This window comes from Protopterus annectens, chromosome 10.part0 (assembly GCF_019279795.1).
Source record: "Protopterus annectens isolate FY-2018-M chromosome 10.part0, PAN1.0, whole genome shotgun sequence".
NCBI classification, from domain to species: domain Eukaryota; kingdom Metazoa; phylum Chordata; order Ceratodontiformes; family Protopteridae; genus Protopterus; species Protopterus annectens.
The window spans coordinates 1,417,621,710-1,417,639,163 of record NC_056744.1 but is presented as its reverse complement, the minus strand read 5'-3'; the positions used below and the strand labels follow the sequence as shown (position 1 = coordinate 1,417,639,163).

Genomic DNA, 17,454 nt, shown 5'->3' with positions numbered 1-17,454 from the left:
TGAGCATGCTCATTGTGGCATCAACTTTTTTCTATTTTATTCCATCAACGTTAGAAATGTTAACTGTTAGGTGCTTAGTGAATATGAGTTCATAATCCCATAATTCAATAATCATCCAGATATTTAATGTAACTACATATCTGTATCTCTGGCTGTCCAGAAACCCATCCAGAGATTTCCTAAAAGCAGGCAGAGGTATGCGTTGTTTAACCACGAATAATAGGCTGCTCCATAATGTAGAGACTGTATACTAAATGATGATGTTCCTCATAAATGAAATGTGCTGTGAATTTTTTGTTGCAGGTACTGCTGTGCTCGAGAGGAATCAGGATGGCATCAATATGTTTGCTGCAGAACATGGAATTGAATACTTACATTATAGTGGGAAAATATTCAAGGTGCTGTCTAATTAAACATTCTGATTTTCAATATACTGTGCTGACGGGAACCACTAATGCATGCTATTATTACAATAGGTCAGAGTGTCTCCGTGGATGAAGAAAAGAACATGCGGTGTTTGTGGCCACAATGATGGGGAAACGCAGATGGAATTCAGAAAACCTTCTGGCTTAGTAGCTCCAAATGCTATGAGCTTTGTTCATTCTTGGGCAGTACCAGGAGAAACCTGCTCTGGAAGTAAATATACTTTTTTATTCATTTTTCCTGCTTGTACAGATAAAAATAGGGCCAGATTCAATAACACCTACACAAAGTGTACATTAAGTGTCAATCAGAAAGATTACACTAAGCATACATGTACTCTACTCTTTGTGGTAACCTTTATGAATTCCTGTTGATATTTAAATCTACAAGAAAATAAGTAGGCAAAATAAAATAAGGCAGACGAAAGCATGAGTTATGCCTGGGTTGTCCATTCATGCAGAACGGTGTACACATTGTGTACAGTTAGTGTAGGCGTTATTGAATCCCGGGGACATTTTTGGTTCGTATTCCAAACTGTCAACTTAGCCAAAATGCATTTATTTAGAATATGGTTCCAATTACTTTTGAATGTCACTTTACTGGAGTTAATCACGGAAAACAAATTATTTAAATAATATTAAGATAGCCACAATTTTATAGTGCTGTGTGGTGAATGCGATAGCCAGACATGCATTTGATGCACTGTAAGGAACCTGAAAGTAATTTGAGTATTTGTAATTTTTGAACGTCTAGCCAAAACAGAAGCTCTGCATTGTCTGGAACACCTTCACAGGCTACAGCATGACCTCAGATAGATTAATGTCCATCTTTAATAAAGCATATATAATTATAAGGGTCTGTTTGTTTCACTGAAAGCTCATTTCACTGAATTTCAGTTCACCCTCACCAAATCACTGAAAGCTCAAATTACTGCAAACTTATTTCACTGAATCTGATTTCACTAAAGTGAAGTACTGCCACTGTGTAGAGTACTGTAAGGCAAGTAAAAGGTATATGCCCTTTTCCCCGCTGTAGTGCTATCCTGGAGTTAGTATATATAGTTAGGGGGGTGTGGGGGGCACAGCCCCCCACATTGGAGGCTGTGGGGGTGTAACCCCCCACCTAGTTTGGTTTTATATTATATTTCACTGAAAGCTTCAAACTGATACATTTTAAACCATAGACATGCATACTTACAATACCAATGACTGACTCTTTCCAGAAGACAATATACACCCAAACTAGGTGGGGGGCTACGCCCCCAACACCCCCAGGATCACACTACATTGGGGAAAAGGGCATATACCTTTTACTTGCCTTACAGTACTCTATGCAGTGCCAGTACTTCACTTTAGTGAAATGAGATTTGGTGAAATGAGTTTTCAGTAATTTGAGCTTTCAGCGATTTGGTGAGGGTGAACTGAAATTCAGTGAAATGAGCTTTCAATGAAACAAAGTAGACCCAACTATAAATCTATGGCATGAGTTACTTTTTATTTATTATTTTATTTATTTATTTTATTTTGACCGGGATAGTCCGACTGGATACATGTCCATTTTCAGCGGAGGCCCAGGGAGAAAAGCTCCAAGGTACAAACAGAAAGAGATTACATGGTTCATGTTAAACACTGTTTACAGACTCTTTATATAAGCAAGTTATACAATTTCCAAAGTTTAGGAATTCAGAAGGTAAAAGACCTAGAATTCATGATGCATCTAAACTGCAATAAAAGTATTAGACACCATCATAAGGAGAGAGCTGGTCAGGCTTGGTACAAGGACATAGCCAGTTCAGTTTCAAATACTGTTTTAGTCTTTTCTTAAATTGACTCAGGGTGGATTCTAGGGTGATGTCAGCAGGGAGAGAGTTCCAAGTTCTACCTACACAGTTGACAAACAGGGAAACACCAGTTGAATTATTAGTTTTGACAGTATGAACTAGCTAGCAATCTATTGGAAGAGCAAAGAGGTCTGAGACTGTTGTAGGGGGTTAATGCTTTTAAGTGCAGGTGTATTGTCACATTGGTTTAGTACTTTATGTGCCACTATAAGTTGGTTGCACTGAATTAGGCTGTGTAGTTCTAACCACCCAAGATAGTTTAGGTTGTTACAGTGGTGTGTTCTGAAGGGCATCCCAGTGGCAAATCTGGCAATGTGACTGCAGCAGCTGTCCTGTCCTTTTCTATCCTGCTGTTGTACATTGGTATGCTAGCTATTAGCTTTTGACGACAAGCAGTGGTCTTCTCTGGGCATTAAGTGCAGAGAGGTTCTAAACATCTGTGTTTGCAATTGGGGTGGTGTGCTTAATATTATATGCCGAGGCCTTTGGCATTAAAATCTACCTGCTAGTGTAGTATGTAGGCCTTAGGTTCTTAGTTAGTTACTAGGCTTGCAGTCCATTGAAGAACCTAGCCCAAAGTCTCAGTTGTCCGTAAACATTGTTTTGTTAAGTGATTTGCTTAAGGTCATACAATAGACAAGTGAAGGCTGACAGAATCAAACCCTGACATCAGGGACTACAGCTCACGGCCTTAACCCTCTTAGCCAACTGCTAGACTTCTGTTTTGGAGGGGACTGACTAAGCCTACTCTGTACATGGGTTTTAGAGCTGCCTAACCTCAGTGGTAGTGGATAACATAATGTGGCAGGCTGTTGGGATTGTTTATAATTCTCAACCTTGCTTTTCCAAATTGTAGAACACCACTTCTCATCTGAACCTAGCCCAAAGTCTCAGTTGTCCGTAAACATTGTTTTGTTAAGTGATTTGCTTAAGGTCATACAATAGACAAGTGAAGGCTGACAGAATCAAACCCTGACATCAGGGACTACAGCTCACGGCCTTAACCCTCTTAGCCAACTGCTAGACTTCTGTTTTGGAGGGGACTGACTAAGCCTACTCTGTACATGGGTTTTAGAGCTGCCTAACCTCAGTGGTAGTGGATAACATAATGTGGCAGGCTGTTGGGATTGTTTATAATTCTCAACCTTGTTTTTCCAAATTGTAGAACACTTCTTCTCATCATGTGGAATAAATAGGCACAATATGGAACCCTTGCGAACAGCTTACTAACCACTTCACATAGGAAGCTCACAGCAGGGTTAAAATGTGTTACTTTATAAAATATTATTTTAATGAATATATATATATATATATATATATATATATATATATTATTTAACAAAGTTATTGGTTAAAATTCTTAGCAACGAATGTATGGCTGACCCTTTCATTGCAGAACAGAACTTAACATGGATTTTTCAGACTCAAAAAGAGGAGCATTCCTTATGAGGTCCATTTGAGAAGTATGCCCTTATTGCCTGTAGCTTGATTTCCAGTAGGGTTTTTAGGGACTGCCTATGGGGGAATTCTGCATCATTGTGCACTGTGGTACTAATGTTATAACTGTTGTCAAGTAGGTTAATTACACAGTGTGTAAAGGAATAGGTATTAATTTGTCTAGAATGGTTTGGAGTTTTCTATGTTTGTTTAGCCTGTCTAGTAAAACATTTTGTCTTTGACTTGGCCATGAATATGATAATTGAACCTGTTTAGGCCTGAGGATCAAGCTTTCTTGTTAGGCAGAAATTGAATACTCAAAGAGAAATTACTTATATACTGTAACAGAATATTAGGTCATCTTCAGTGAATAAATGCAGATCTGAGTGACTGTATTGTGTGTGGGCAGGAACAACAGAGACTGAAAGGGTCTACTTGAGAGGCAATTTCCCTTGATTGGCTTTCATTATTGTATTTATTCTAAGTTAGCTGATTGTGATTTATGATCTCGCCTTGGGAAGGCCATCTTTTACAGATATTGTAAACAGATTTTAGGATGCATTAGGGTAGGTGATGTATGTTATATGGTTTTGTTTCTGTCATTGTTTCTGTGCATTTTATAGGAGCTGGCCAGCATTTTCCATCTCATTTATGTAATGATGTTAATGGGAACTGACTAACTCTGTCACAGAAGATGCTGTTGAGGTTTCTCTGTTCGTGATGAGAGCAAAACTGTACTCTTGAAATGTTAACAGGTTAAATCACTCACTTAAGCAAAAAAGATGATTTAGACATTCCAGGTTTATTCACTTTGATGTAATAGAAAACAGCCGATTAAGAAAGGCTAAGCAAACAAAAACTGTCAAAACAGGATTTCATTTGATGGTCTCTTGTTTTGTCATCCAAATGGAGGAACATGAAACAGGTATAGGGGGATTACATCTTTGAATGATACAGGAGATTTAGTAGGGCTAAAATGGAGTACTGGTGTAGCGCACCCGCAGGTATAGCTGAAGTAGGTATGGGTTCCTTCCTACCTGACTCTGGTGACACCCCTATTAGGCCCAACACACTAAGATGGCAAGTATGGCAGATTTTTTCTAGGTGACACATCTAGTTTAAAAGGCAATAACACATCCACAAACAAATTATTTCAACAGAGCACCAGTTAGTAATAAGGCAAGGTAAGATATGCATGCAGTGAAACCATACATCCACCCTCTTCCCCCAGAACTCAACAGAAAAAGCTCTTGACATTCAAACATGCACAAAGAAGGCAATATCAATGAGCAGTAAAGCTTTATAATGCAGCAGTACAAACACAGGAAAAAATGCAATGTCATTAAGCAATAAAAGTGTTATAATACAGCAATACAGATATGAGAAAATGCAGTGTCATTGAGCAATGAAGATTTATAATGCAACAATACAAATATAAGAAAAAGCAATGTCATTGAGCAGTATTAACACCATCAATCCCCTTGATCAATTCTAAACAGACCAACTATGAAACACTCTGTTCACTGGCCAGTGACTACTTACAGTCTTGCTACCGGCATGATGGGGCCCAAGTTGTAGCTCATATGGATCCCAGTTATTTGTAATCCACAAAGCATTTGGGGGGGAAATCCACAATCTTATAAAAATACAAAATGATGTCCAGAGCCTCTCACCACTCCATACAGAATATCTTAGTGACCAGGCACCGTGGTTCCTCTGATGAGAAAAGTAGAAAAAATCACCTGCCAGAACTCTGGTACTCATCTATGGCTTCTTTGTACTAGGCTCAAAGGAACTCCTTTTCTTGCTGAATCATATGCAGGCATGGAACTACTGGTTTCAGGCTTCTCTCCTGATTCCACAAAATATCATCATCCAGGATTTCAGCAAAAGACAGACACAATCTGCTAGTTCACTTCCATGTCCCCAAAGCACTAGAAAAGAAAATCCAGTCATGCTGCAAGGCCCTTTTTCCCTTCAGCTGTTTCAGTCTTCCCTCCTTCAGCTAGTGTTCCAGTCTTCTCTTTCACTTTCGTAATTGTCTTTTATATTCCTGAAATGTGATGTAATGAAAAACTACAGTGTATTACTTCTACAATGAAATACAGTGGGAGCTACACTCTCCCCCCAGTTGAAAATCTTGGGTCCCCCCAAGTCAAAGGTAGATTAGCAGCAAAATATTTATAAGCACTAATGCACCATCAACTGAACAATATTTTTGCATTCAAAAGGTACATTCCACCAAGGGTAATCAGCCTTATGCGTAACTTGGGAAGGGGTGTCACCACTGTAGTAGGAGGCATAGGGATTATGGGCGCAGACTCTACGATGAGCTGTGGCCACAGATTCATGTGTACTATGTCCCAAACTGTTATATGTAAGTCTCTGTGGGGGCCGAATCAGTCTCTGCAGTTTTGGTTCGGAAGAGACAGCTAAGGAATTTTGCTCGGAAGGTTTGTCACCCATATCACATTCCATGTCCAGTTCTTCAGTAGGCATATTGTCTACTTCTAAGATCTCCTCTTGTATAACTTCACTTTCGTTTTCTATAACGGCATGACTGTCCTCAGCACTATTTTCTGAATAGCAGTTCTGTAAGAGGCACAGAAACATTACTTAGTCTATTGTTAGGTCTGAGCTGCTCAAAATGACAAGGAACGATTTCTGGTGCATTTATATTGAGATTACAGCCCATGGGGTCTTGAACATCCTCATAAAAAAACTCACTGAAACCCCAGTTATCATCACTGTCCTCCTCTCCTTCAGCAGGAGGGAGCATAGGCTCTTGAACATTGGAAGGGATAGTTCCTCTCTGCCTTAGCCTTCTGGATCACCTTGAGTTAGGGTTCTGCTGAGCCATTCTAGGATCTGAATTCATGAGTCTCACTGATTTTGCCAAAGGCATTAAGTTGTTGCGGTGCCAGGTTTTAATGGGTCCTTCTTTCCCCTCAGGGCAAACTTGGTAGACAGGGATATTAGGTAGCTGAGAACAAATTATGTAAATCTCAGATCCCCAGTGGTCAGCTAGTTTATGCTTTCCTTGTAGTCCCAAATTTCTGAAAAGAACTCTGTCCCTTGGCTGCAAGTCATGCATCTTTACTTTTTTGTCATATTGAGCCTTGTTTCGCTGACGTCTTTGTCCTGTTAATTTTTCAGCAAGCTCTTAAGCCTGCCTGAGGTTCTTCTTGAGCCTCTCCACATAACTGCCATGAGATCGCCCTTGTGTATCATCAGCTGTGACTCCAAAGGTGACGTCAACAGGAAGATGAGCTTCTCTTCCAAACATTAGGAAGTAAGGTGAGAATCCTGTAGCATCATTTTTAGTACTGTTGTAAGCATGGACCACTGTGGCTACATGTGTACTCCATTGACTCTTCTTCTCAGCAGATAGTGTTCCCAACATGTCTAGTAAAGTTCTGATGAAATGCTCAGGCTGAGGATCCCCTTGAGGATGATAAGGAGTGATGCAGCTTTTTTGGACTCCCAACAGAGTGAGTAGTTCATGGACAAGTTTGCTTTCAAAATTACGTCCTTGATCAGAGTGTATCCTTTTTGGCAGGCCATAGTGTACAAAGAACTTCTCAACTAGTAGTTTTGCTACTGTAATAGCTTTCTGATCACAAGTGGGAAATGCTTGGGTATATCTGGTGTAGTGGTCTGTCACCATCAGCACATTACTGATCTCGCCTTCATCAGGTTCAATGCACAGAAAATCTATACAGACCAGTTCCATGGGTCCACTGCTCTCCATTTGACCCAATGAGGCAGCTCTGGTAGGCAGAGTCTTTTTCTGAGTGCAACGAAGACAAGTACGACAATAATCCTCAATATCTTGCTTCATGCATGGCCAGCAGAACTTGTCTAATGGAACAAAGACATGTATGACAATAATCCTCAACATCTTGCTTCATGCATGGCCAGTAGAACCTGTCTAATGGAACGAAGACATGTTATGACAATAATCCTCAACATCTTGCTTCATGCACGGCCAGTAGAACCTGTCTCGTACCAGACCCATAGTTCTGTCATAACCAAGATGACCATGTTCATCATGCAATGACCGGAGTACTACTCCTCTATACTTCTGAGGAAGCAACAATTGTCATTTTTCACTGCACTAGGAGATCTCCTATACACTAGTCCATTCTGTATCTGTAGTCTGTCCCATTCTTTGGCCAAAAGTCTTGCCAGAGGATGAATATTCATGCAAAGCATATTAACTTGCTTCTTCTCTAAAGCAGCTAACACCAGCTGACCTAAAGGGTCTTCTCTTTGATCTTTCCTGAGGTGACTGTTACTCAAAGCTGGTAGCGATGAAGCCTGTAAAGTCCAGATTACAGTAAGCTTGGCTTGCTCCAGACAGACCCAACTTCTTGGCCCAACATTCACTGTGTTGATAGCAGGTTGCAATCTGACACACAGCTCTCACCCCTGGTTCTGGAATTTCCACCCACTAATCGTTGGGGTGTAAATCTCCATGATGTCTTCTGGACAGACCATCAGCATCTCCATTTTCATATCCTGGGCAGTATTGCAAACTGAAATTATAGTTTCATAGAGCTGCCATCCATCTGTGGTCAGTAGCATCTAACTTTGCAGTGGTCTGGATGTATGTCAGAGGATTGTTGTCAGTCTGCACTTCAAATTCAGATCCATAGAGATAGTCATGCACTTGTCCACTACCGCCCAGTTTAAGGCAAGGAATTCCAACTTGTGTGCAGGGTAGTTTCTTTCTGTGGGGGATAAACTCCAACTGATAAAAGCCACATGTCTCAGTTTCTTATCATACTCCTGGTAAAGGACTCCTCCTAAGCCATCCCTGCTAGCATCCACATGTAAAGTGTATGGCTTTGTTGAGTCAGCATATGCCAGCACAGGGGCATGTGTGAGGCAATACTTAAGCTGTTCAAATGACTCCACACTCAGGATCCCAACGACTCTCAATGAGTTATTTAGAACCTCTCTGTCCCTTAGTTTTTTTCACAAGGATATCTTCATCTGTTTCATCTGCTTTCTCATCATTTCGGAGCAGTTAGAGATAGATTCTCACCAACTTCTTGGTATGTATGTTCAAACTGATACATTAGGTCAGCAGCCCTCTCGGTCCTTCTAAACACATCCTGCAGTACTCCTAAATAGTCCTTGGCCGTGCAATCTTGTTTACACATCCTTAGGTTGCATATGGTATCCGCAGGTAATCCCTTTAGACTTTCAGCTATCCGCTGCTTCTTCTGAGATTCTGATTCTCTAGGGCTTGTGAAGTCTGATCCATCCAGGATTCAAAATCTTCCTTTCCCTGAGGTGTGGGTTGTTTGCCAGAAAAGAAACGCAATTTGCAGTAGCTAAACCCAGTGAATGGCTGTGTAGGCTTTAAGCATTTTTCTACAATACTTCCCAAAGCATTCAAAACTTCAGGCCCTATAGTATTTACGGGCAGTGAAGCTGCAGCTTCTGGTGGAAGGTTCTGACCTACTTGTTAGGTATTTTTTCTGTTGCTGAGATAGTACACTTCTCAAGGATTACCACACAGACTGCATTCCCACCTGAAATTTGTACACTCGAAGGTATGTGCTCATACACTACAGGACTTTTCCATTCTAATAAGGCCAATGTCATCTGTTCAGTAGGGTCCATAGTGCTGTCTAATAAAAATCCATGCCCTACAACTGGTAAGGATCCTGTGACTTGATGTATTTGCATATCAGTCCAAGTGACCCCTGGCAACACCAGAACTAAGCAGTGCTCTGACTGAGCATTGTGTTGTTTGCACCACTTAGCAGCTACTTCTGGGTTTATGTTTCTGATGGATTTGCTTTCCACACGTACAGGGGAATAGGGTGGAGTCCAAAGCAGTACAGGCAATCAAGGACAAGCCCCCAAATGTAGCACACCCGCAGATGCAGCTGAAGTAGATATGGGTTCCTTCCTACCTGACTCTGGTGACACCCCTATTAGGCCCAACACACCAAGGTGGCAAGAATGGCAGATTTTTTTCTAGGTGACACATCTAGTTTAAAAGGCAATAGCACATCCACAAATTATTTCAACAGTGCACCAGTTAGTAATAAGGCAAGGTGAGACATGCATACAGTGAAACCATACATCCACCCTCTTCCCCCAGAACTCAACAGAAAAAGGTCTTGACATTCAAATATGCACAAATAAGGCAATATCAATGAGCAGTAAAGCTTTATAATGCAGGAGTACAAACACGGGAGAAAAATGCAATGTCATTAAGCAATAAAAGAGTCATAATACAACAATACAGATATGAGAAAATGCAATGTCATTGAACAATGAAGATTTATAATGCAACAATACAAATATGAGAAAAAGCAGTGTCATTAAGCAGTATTAACACCCTCAATCCCCTTGATCAATTCTAAACAGACCAACTATGAAACACTCTATTATACCCTGTTCACTGGCCAGTGACTACTTACAGTCTTGCTGCCGGCATGATGGGGCTCAAGTTGTAGCTCATATGGATCCCAGTTATTTGTAATCCACAAAGCATTTAGGGGGGTAAATCCACAATCTTATAAAAATATAAAATGACGGCCAGAGCCTCTCACCACTCCATCCAGAATATCCTAGTGACCAGGCACTGTGGTTCCTCTGATGAGAAAAGTAGATAAAATCACCTGCCAGAACTCTGGTAATCATCTATGGCTTCTCTGTACTAGGCCCAAAGGAACTCCTTTCTTGCTGAATCATATGCAGACGTGGAACTACTGATTTCAGACTTCTCTCCTGATTCCCCAAAATACCATCATCCAGGATTTCAGCAAAAGACAGACACACTTCCCTGTCCCCAAAACACTAGAAAAGAAAATCCAGTCATGCTGCAAGGACCTTTTTCCTTTCTGCTCCCTATTTCAGTCTTCCCTCCTTCAGCTAGTGTTCCAGTCTCCTCTTTGACTTTCGAAATGGTCTTTTATATTCCTGAAAAGAGCTCCACCTTGTGGTGTAATGAAAAACTACAGTCTATTACTTCTACAGTCAAATGCTCTATGCTCACTATTGTAATGCACTTTACTAAAAAAAAAATTGCACTTTATTCATCTGCTTTTACTGTATTTGTGTTTCCTCGTACTTTATTGTGCTTTTGCCTCTTCTTAAAAGTACTCAATTTTATTTATTCTGCTGCATTTATTACTGCTTGGTAGTAGCCTGATTAAATTGTAACTGTTATTCTAAGTCTTTTGGTTTAAGCACTTGGGCTTCATACCAGTTGTTTTCCATTAAGAAGATTTGTGGTCTACACTGTTGTGGCAGGACTGGTAGCTTACATCCTTCTAAGCTGGGAATTGCTGATTGAAGGCTCAGTGTCTGCTATTCTAAAAGTGTATTAGTTCTGGTTTAAGCACTTGGGCTTCCAGCCAGTTATTCTACATTAAGAAGGTTTTTGGTCTGCACTCTTGTGGGAGGAGAGGCTGCATTCTGCCCTTCTGAGCTGGGAATTTCTGGTCACAGGCTTATTGTGCCTGCTTATTTGAACTGTTTCTTTCTGAAATTGGTGCACCTTGTTGCTGTAGCATAGACCAGATTCAGGCCTGCTGAATCTAGCTTTATTTGTATAACTTGAGCATTGATCCAGGCCATCTTTTTTTGGAGAAGGTTCCCCTGCACCCTAGTGGCAGGAGTGTGCAGTTAGAACTTGTCTGATTGAAGACAGCTGGAACAGGGCTCAGTTTTGATCTTTTTTTCTGTTTAACTGGGTAACTTATTTATATCAGTTTGTTCGTTTTCTATTGTTATACACACACACATATATATATATATATATATATATATATATATATATATATATAAAATTGCACTTTATTCATCTGCTTTTCCTGTATTTGTGTTTCTTCCTACTTTATTACTAGGGGCATTGACTACAACTCTGATCTGAGATATATAACAATAAGTATCCTTTTCTGTGCATTTAAAGTGTTTTTTGATTGTATCTGCTTTATTTTCTGAAAAAAATATATATATACTTGTTTCCCGCCTTTCTAAGCTAGTATAGTCCAGCTTTCAGGTTAGTACTGAATTCAGGGCTGTGTTACAAGTCTATGTGTTTGCCCGTACCTTACTTAGATAGAAGGAAGTTTCTCTGCTCAACCTGTGAGAGAGGGGAGCTTTGAGCAGCCTATCTGTCCCTGGAGGAGTGGTTTCAGCCCAGAAATTAGTAGTTTATTGGCCATTTTGGGCTAATTTTCTATCTCTTTCATTTTCCTGCTATAAAAAACGCATTTGCACGGTTGTGCGCGCCGGGCAGTGCTGGTTAGCTAGGGTATAACTATTCCCGGCTCCACAGTGTCTCCTCTTCACTTTTTCCCTTGGAACTAGACAAACTTTCAACTTAAGCATTCACCCATTCATTTCTCAGCCCAGCACTTGTTCAAAACTCATAGCAAGCACTTATAAACCCTAGCACTAGACCCCCCCTATACTGTACAGAAGGACAAGGCTCTCTATTCGACCTTACCAGCCAATCAGGAAAACAGCTCACTGTACCTATCCAGGCATGTCCAAAGGGCAGTTTCAGGAGTACTCTCCAGTCCAACTGGTGAATCTGGGCATTTTGAGGCAATGTTACAACTGCCTCATGTACACAGACAACCCTCTACTCCTACCACCAAACATTAATACATGCTAGAGATGCAATTATATAGCCAAACTGGAGGCTAAGCTCTCTCAACCCAAGACTGGATCAGACAGTCAAGAGGAGAAGGGAAATACTTGCATCACACCACCAGCCTTACACAGACCCATTAAACCAGCACTGACAAAAAACACACATACATGAAAACATACTCGGAGGCTCTAAATAAAAATCTGCAAAAGCAACAGAGACCTCCAAAGCAGACATTCAAGCAACATCCACCCCCCACAACACAAACCATGAAACCCATACTTCACAAAACCAGTGTGCCAGGCAATCACAGCCCTTAAGGCAAAATAACATACCCACACACTAGTAATAGGTGACTCTATAGTCAGGCACACTAACGTCCCACTCACTAGGCTGAACAAGGAGAAGGTTACTACTAGCTGCCTGTCAGGTGTCAGGATCCACCACATAACACAAGCACTCAAGTCACTCCAGAACAAGTACACATATGACTCTGTCATTGTCCATGTTGGTGTGAACGACCTGAGCCGTACCTCCCTGGACTACAAGAAAAGAGACATGGAAGAGCTCTCTGATCACATAGCCCAGGCCGGTATGACCCTGAGTAGCATCCTGCCCTCACCAAGAATGATACCACGGTATAAAGAAAAAATTATCACATTCAACAATTGGCTAAGTTTCTGGTGTCATTCAAAGGGGATCAAGTGTCTGTCCACCTGAGAAGACATGCTCGACAAGCCACGCTGCTTCCCTATTGACAGCTTGCATCTGTCACCCTTAGGCTTTCGAATACTGGCCAAGGCTCTTGCCACCTCCACATAGTGCTTTTTTAGGCAAGGCTCAATAGACAAACCCACTGCTGTAAATAGCACAAGTAACAAAAAACTGAGGGTAATGCTACTCAATGCCAAAAGTCTAAACCTCAAAATGCACGCATTTGAGGCACTCCTCAGTATGGAGAAAATCGATGTATGTGCATTAGCAGAAACCTGGTTTAAGGATCCAGAGAGCACCCCACCACTACCAGGCTACAACTCATACCATACATTTTGGCCACAGAACCCAGACTGAAATACAAAAGGTGGGGGCGTATCCATATTCATCAAGGATACCCACACCTCCAGGTTAGTGGCACAGCACGATGCTTCAGAGATCATCCACGTGCAACTAACAACAGGCAAAACTGCAATTCAAATTGTAGCTTGCTACAGATCACCCACCATGCCCCATTACCCCCATAACACATTTCTGGAAACACTGGAAACATAAAGGTCCTACCAAACACCCTAATATTGGGTGATTTCAATTACCCAAACATTAGCTGGGAGAACTTCTCAAGTACTAACTCCCTTGTCCAACATTTTCAAGAATTTATAAACTCAAATGCCCTGGATGAACTGGTCAACACTCCCATCAGAGGTGACAACATATTGGACCTGGTCATCACCAACATGGGCAACCAGTGTTCCACACCGGAGGTCAACCCCTCGCTGGTTAGATCTGACCATAAACAAATCACTCTGGATATCCACCTTCCGCCCTACCCCCAGTCAAGGAAACCACAGTGAAAAACTTTTCAAAAGCAAACTTCACATTACTTAAGACCGAAGTGGAAAGTTTCAAAGCCCCCATGCTAAAAGATAACGCTGTCAAAGCTGCAAAATCCTTTACTAATGCATTCTATGGGCACCTACAAGAATGCATGGATCATGCTATCCCAAGCAAAACCAAGACTCACTCCTCCAAGAAAAGGAAACCAGTGTGGTGGACTCCCTGCCATAAACAAGCTATACAATAGAAGGAGGAAATTAGTACAGAAAAGAGTAAAATCCCAAGAAGGGAAGATATCCCTGATCAGTATCAGCAAGAAACTACGATCTCTCCTAAAATCATCCAAGGCTAGCTTTGAAAGAAAAATTGCCAAGGACTCCAAAGATAACCACAAGGCATTCTTTAGCTATGTCAAAAATCTAAGTGGCAATGCTCAGATCTGCTTGGAGTTAGTGCAGAATGGCACAAAATACACTGAACCGACCGATATCGCCAACATCCTGGCAGATAGGTTCAGTGCAAACTTCACCCCACTCTTACCCACAAAAGGGCCCATAACCATACCAGAAGAATGTAGAGCCCCTGAAATCACAGACACTCAGGTTAAAACAGCCCTCTCCAAAGCCAAAAACACAGCATCAATGGGACCAGACAGAGTCCCAGGCTGCATCCTACATGAGCTCAAAGACGAACTAATCCCTCACCTAAACACACTGTTCAAACTCAGCCTCTCCACAGGCTACGTACCCATAGAGTGACGCACAGCAACAGTTATTCCACTCCACAAAGGTGGAGCCACAACAGACCCCGGGAACTATCGCCCTATAAGCCTGACTAGCTTGGTCTGCAAGGCTATAGAGTGCATTATCATGGAACTCATTAACAGAGACATTGGGAACCTCCAAACACTGGACCCTACCCAGTATGGCTTTGTTAAGGACAGATCATGCTTCCTAAACCTGGTGGACATCTTTGAGATAGTTACCAAGGGTATAGACGAGGGAAAGGTGGTACACACAGCCTACCTAGACCTCGCAAAGGCCTTCAACACCATTCCCCATTCTGGTATTATAGACAAGCTCACCAGCCTGAACATAAACCCCTACATCACAAGATGGGTTGCCAACTGGTTCATGGACAGAACCCACATGGTGAGAGTTGCGTAAGCTAGGTCTGACTCTAAACCGGTTATAAGTGGCATTCCCCAGGGCTCAGTCCTAGGACCCCTCCAGTTCAGCATATACTTCTCAGAGGTACAGGCAAGCACAGGAGGACTATGGCTGACCAAGTTCGCAGATGACTGCAAACTAGGTGCTATAATTGACTCTCTGGCTCACACAGACATCCTCCAAAAGGGTCTCACTGAGACGGATACCTGGTGTCAAAATCATGGCCTCAAGCTAAATGCCAAAAAGTGAATAGTCATCCCCTTTGGAAAAAAATGTAAAAACAATACATGAGTAGATGCCACCACGATAAGTCCAATAAACTGAGCAGCAAAGTTTCAGTACATTTATTGTACTTATAAAACAAAAAAGAGATGAGCGTTTTCACGTACACACAAGTACGCTTCTTCAGATCTTAAAAAACTTTAATTTAAAACACCCTTTTTTATATAAAAAGTCTTTCATTCTAATGAAAGCAATTAATCAATCAATCAATCAATTACTCAGAAACACAATTTCCTAATGGACATTCCCTAGTTACCTAGCGCTTCTCATAAAAATTACAAAAATAATCAACATCATAAACAATAAGGCATCCTAAATAATTCATGCTTCCATATACATATCTATTTGTTTCTATAGTGATGTTCTTCTCACAAAATATATGGTTTGAGCTTACGTTATCTGATAATTTCTTGCTTAATAAAGGGCTTACATATATTCCTTCTCAAAGTAGCAGACTGAGTGAATTACTAACTGATTTGAGAATTTTTGGATGGTTAGTATCTCTGAAATAGTTTTTTTGTGATAAACAAGGTATGAAAGAGAAACCTTCTGACCGTTCTTTCGGCCTTAAACGCAAGAGCACTTTTTCACCAGTACTACCAGCACAAATGGAGTGTTATGTTGCAATAAATGTACTGAAACTTTGCTGCTCAGTTTATTGGACTTATCGTGGTGGCATCTACTCGTGTATTGTTTTTACATCTTTTCAGGCTGCTTTTTGTGTTGACGAGTGGACCTTTGGATCTGTAGCGGCACCTATTTGGTTTTCATTTCCTTTGGAAAAAACAAAGTACCCACAAACTACCCCTAAATATGGATGACGTAGTAAGGGATCTGGGAACCCAAGTAGATAGTAATCTCTCCTTTGATAATCACATTGCCAAAGTGGTTAGAAAATCCTTCTATGTGGCCCACCTAATCACAAAAGGGTTCGCATCCAGATCAAAAATTGTGCCCCTCTACACATCACTTATCAGACCCATCATAGAGTACAATGCCCCATTTGGGATGTACCTTACAAGACATCTGCAAGAGCTGGAAAGACCACAGAAGTACCTCACCAAGAGGATCTCTGGCCTCAAACAGATGCCCTATGCAGCTCGACTGAAGAAACTCCAGCTGTACTCTGTTGAATACCACCTACTCAGAGGTGATCTCTGCCTGTCATACAAGACCATGTCCAACCCAGAATTGATGGACATGCTCCACCTAAAGAAACCATATCCCCTCAAGCCACACGCTCTAGGGATCTAAACCTCACCACAACAATAAATAGGACGTGCTGGAGGGATAGATTCCTGTCCCAGAGACTCCCCATGCTTTGGAACAAGATTCCAATCTACATTAGGCAGAGCTCCTCACTAACACTCTTCAAGAGAAACCATGACGAGTGGATGGGAAACAGAAAGTTTACCCCGGGTTTCACTTCAGTGGCTCTGCTGGACAGAGGCACAGGGGAACTAATCTAAGGGGGCAACGAAAGCCAATACATTCTGGCTAGGCTTATAAATGCCTTCGGGCAGATAGCCTAGTACCTACCTATGAACCTATCATGTGTATTCTGGGTGTACTGGGTCCAAGTTTAGGTCATTATTTAGTAAAATAATTGATTTTGTGCGCAATGAGGTGGTTTTAGCTGGGGATATTAATTTCTTTTCTTTTTGTTTAGATTCATCTTCAGTGACAGGTGATGCAGACTGGTACGGTGCTGGTCTTTTTCACATATATTGTTCTTGGCATCAGTTACAGTTTATTGCCTCTTCTCTATCTGAGCATGTGTTCCTGTTATGGAATTTGTCCTGCTTTACAACCTATAGTTGCTAAAATATGGAGGATTCCTAACTTTTATACCCAACTGAAGGACCTTCTGGAGTGGTTTAAAGCACTGGGTGTTGAGTTTAAGCATGCAGATGAGTCAGATTCAATATGGTATTGGTCTTAATGGGATGCTCTTAAGGAAGTTATTTTTACATTTAGGCTTAGGTCATGGACTGTTTCCATCTGAAGGAATTAGACTAAGGAGTCTGAGGTAAATCTGTGATCTCAGCAGTTAGAAGAATTATACAGACATTTCCTGGATAGTATGGCACTGAGTATCCTTGACAGTAGTTTTAACCTGCTGGAGC

At 41.2% G+C, this 17,454-nt stretch overlaps 1 protein-coding gene across 1 annotated transcript in view; it reads left to right on the top strand.

Moving 5' to 3' along the window:
- The window catches only part of LOC122813623 (vitellogenin-like), a 487,128-nt gene that overhangs the window by 451,010 nt on the left and 18,664 nt on the right, over positions 1-17,454 (top strand). Inside the window, exons 31-32 of the mRNA XM_044086038.1 lie at positions 304-398; positions 477-636. Coding sequence (XP_043941973.1) covers positions 304-398; positions 477-636 — 255 coding nt within the window. The remainder of the gene's footprint in view (positions 1-303; positions 399-476; positions 637-17,454) is intronic.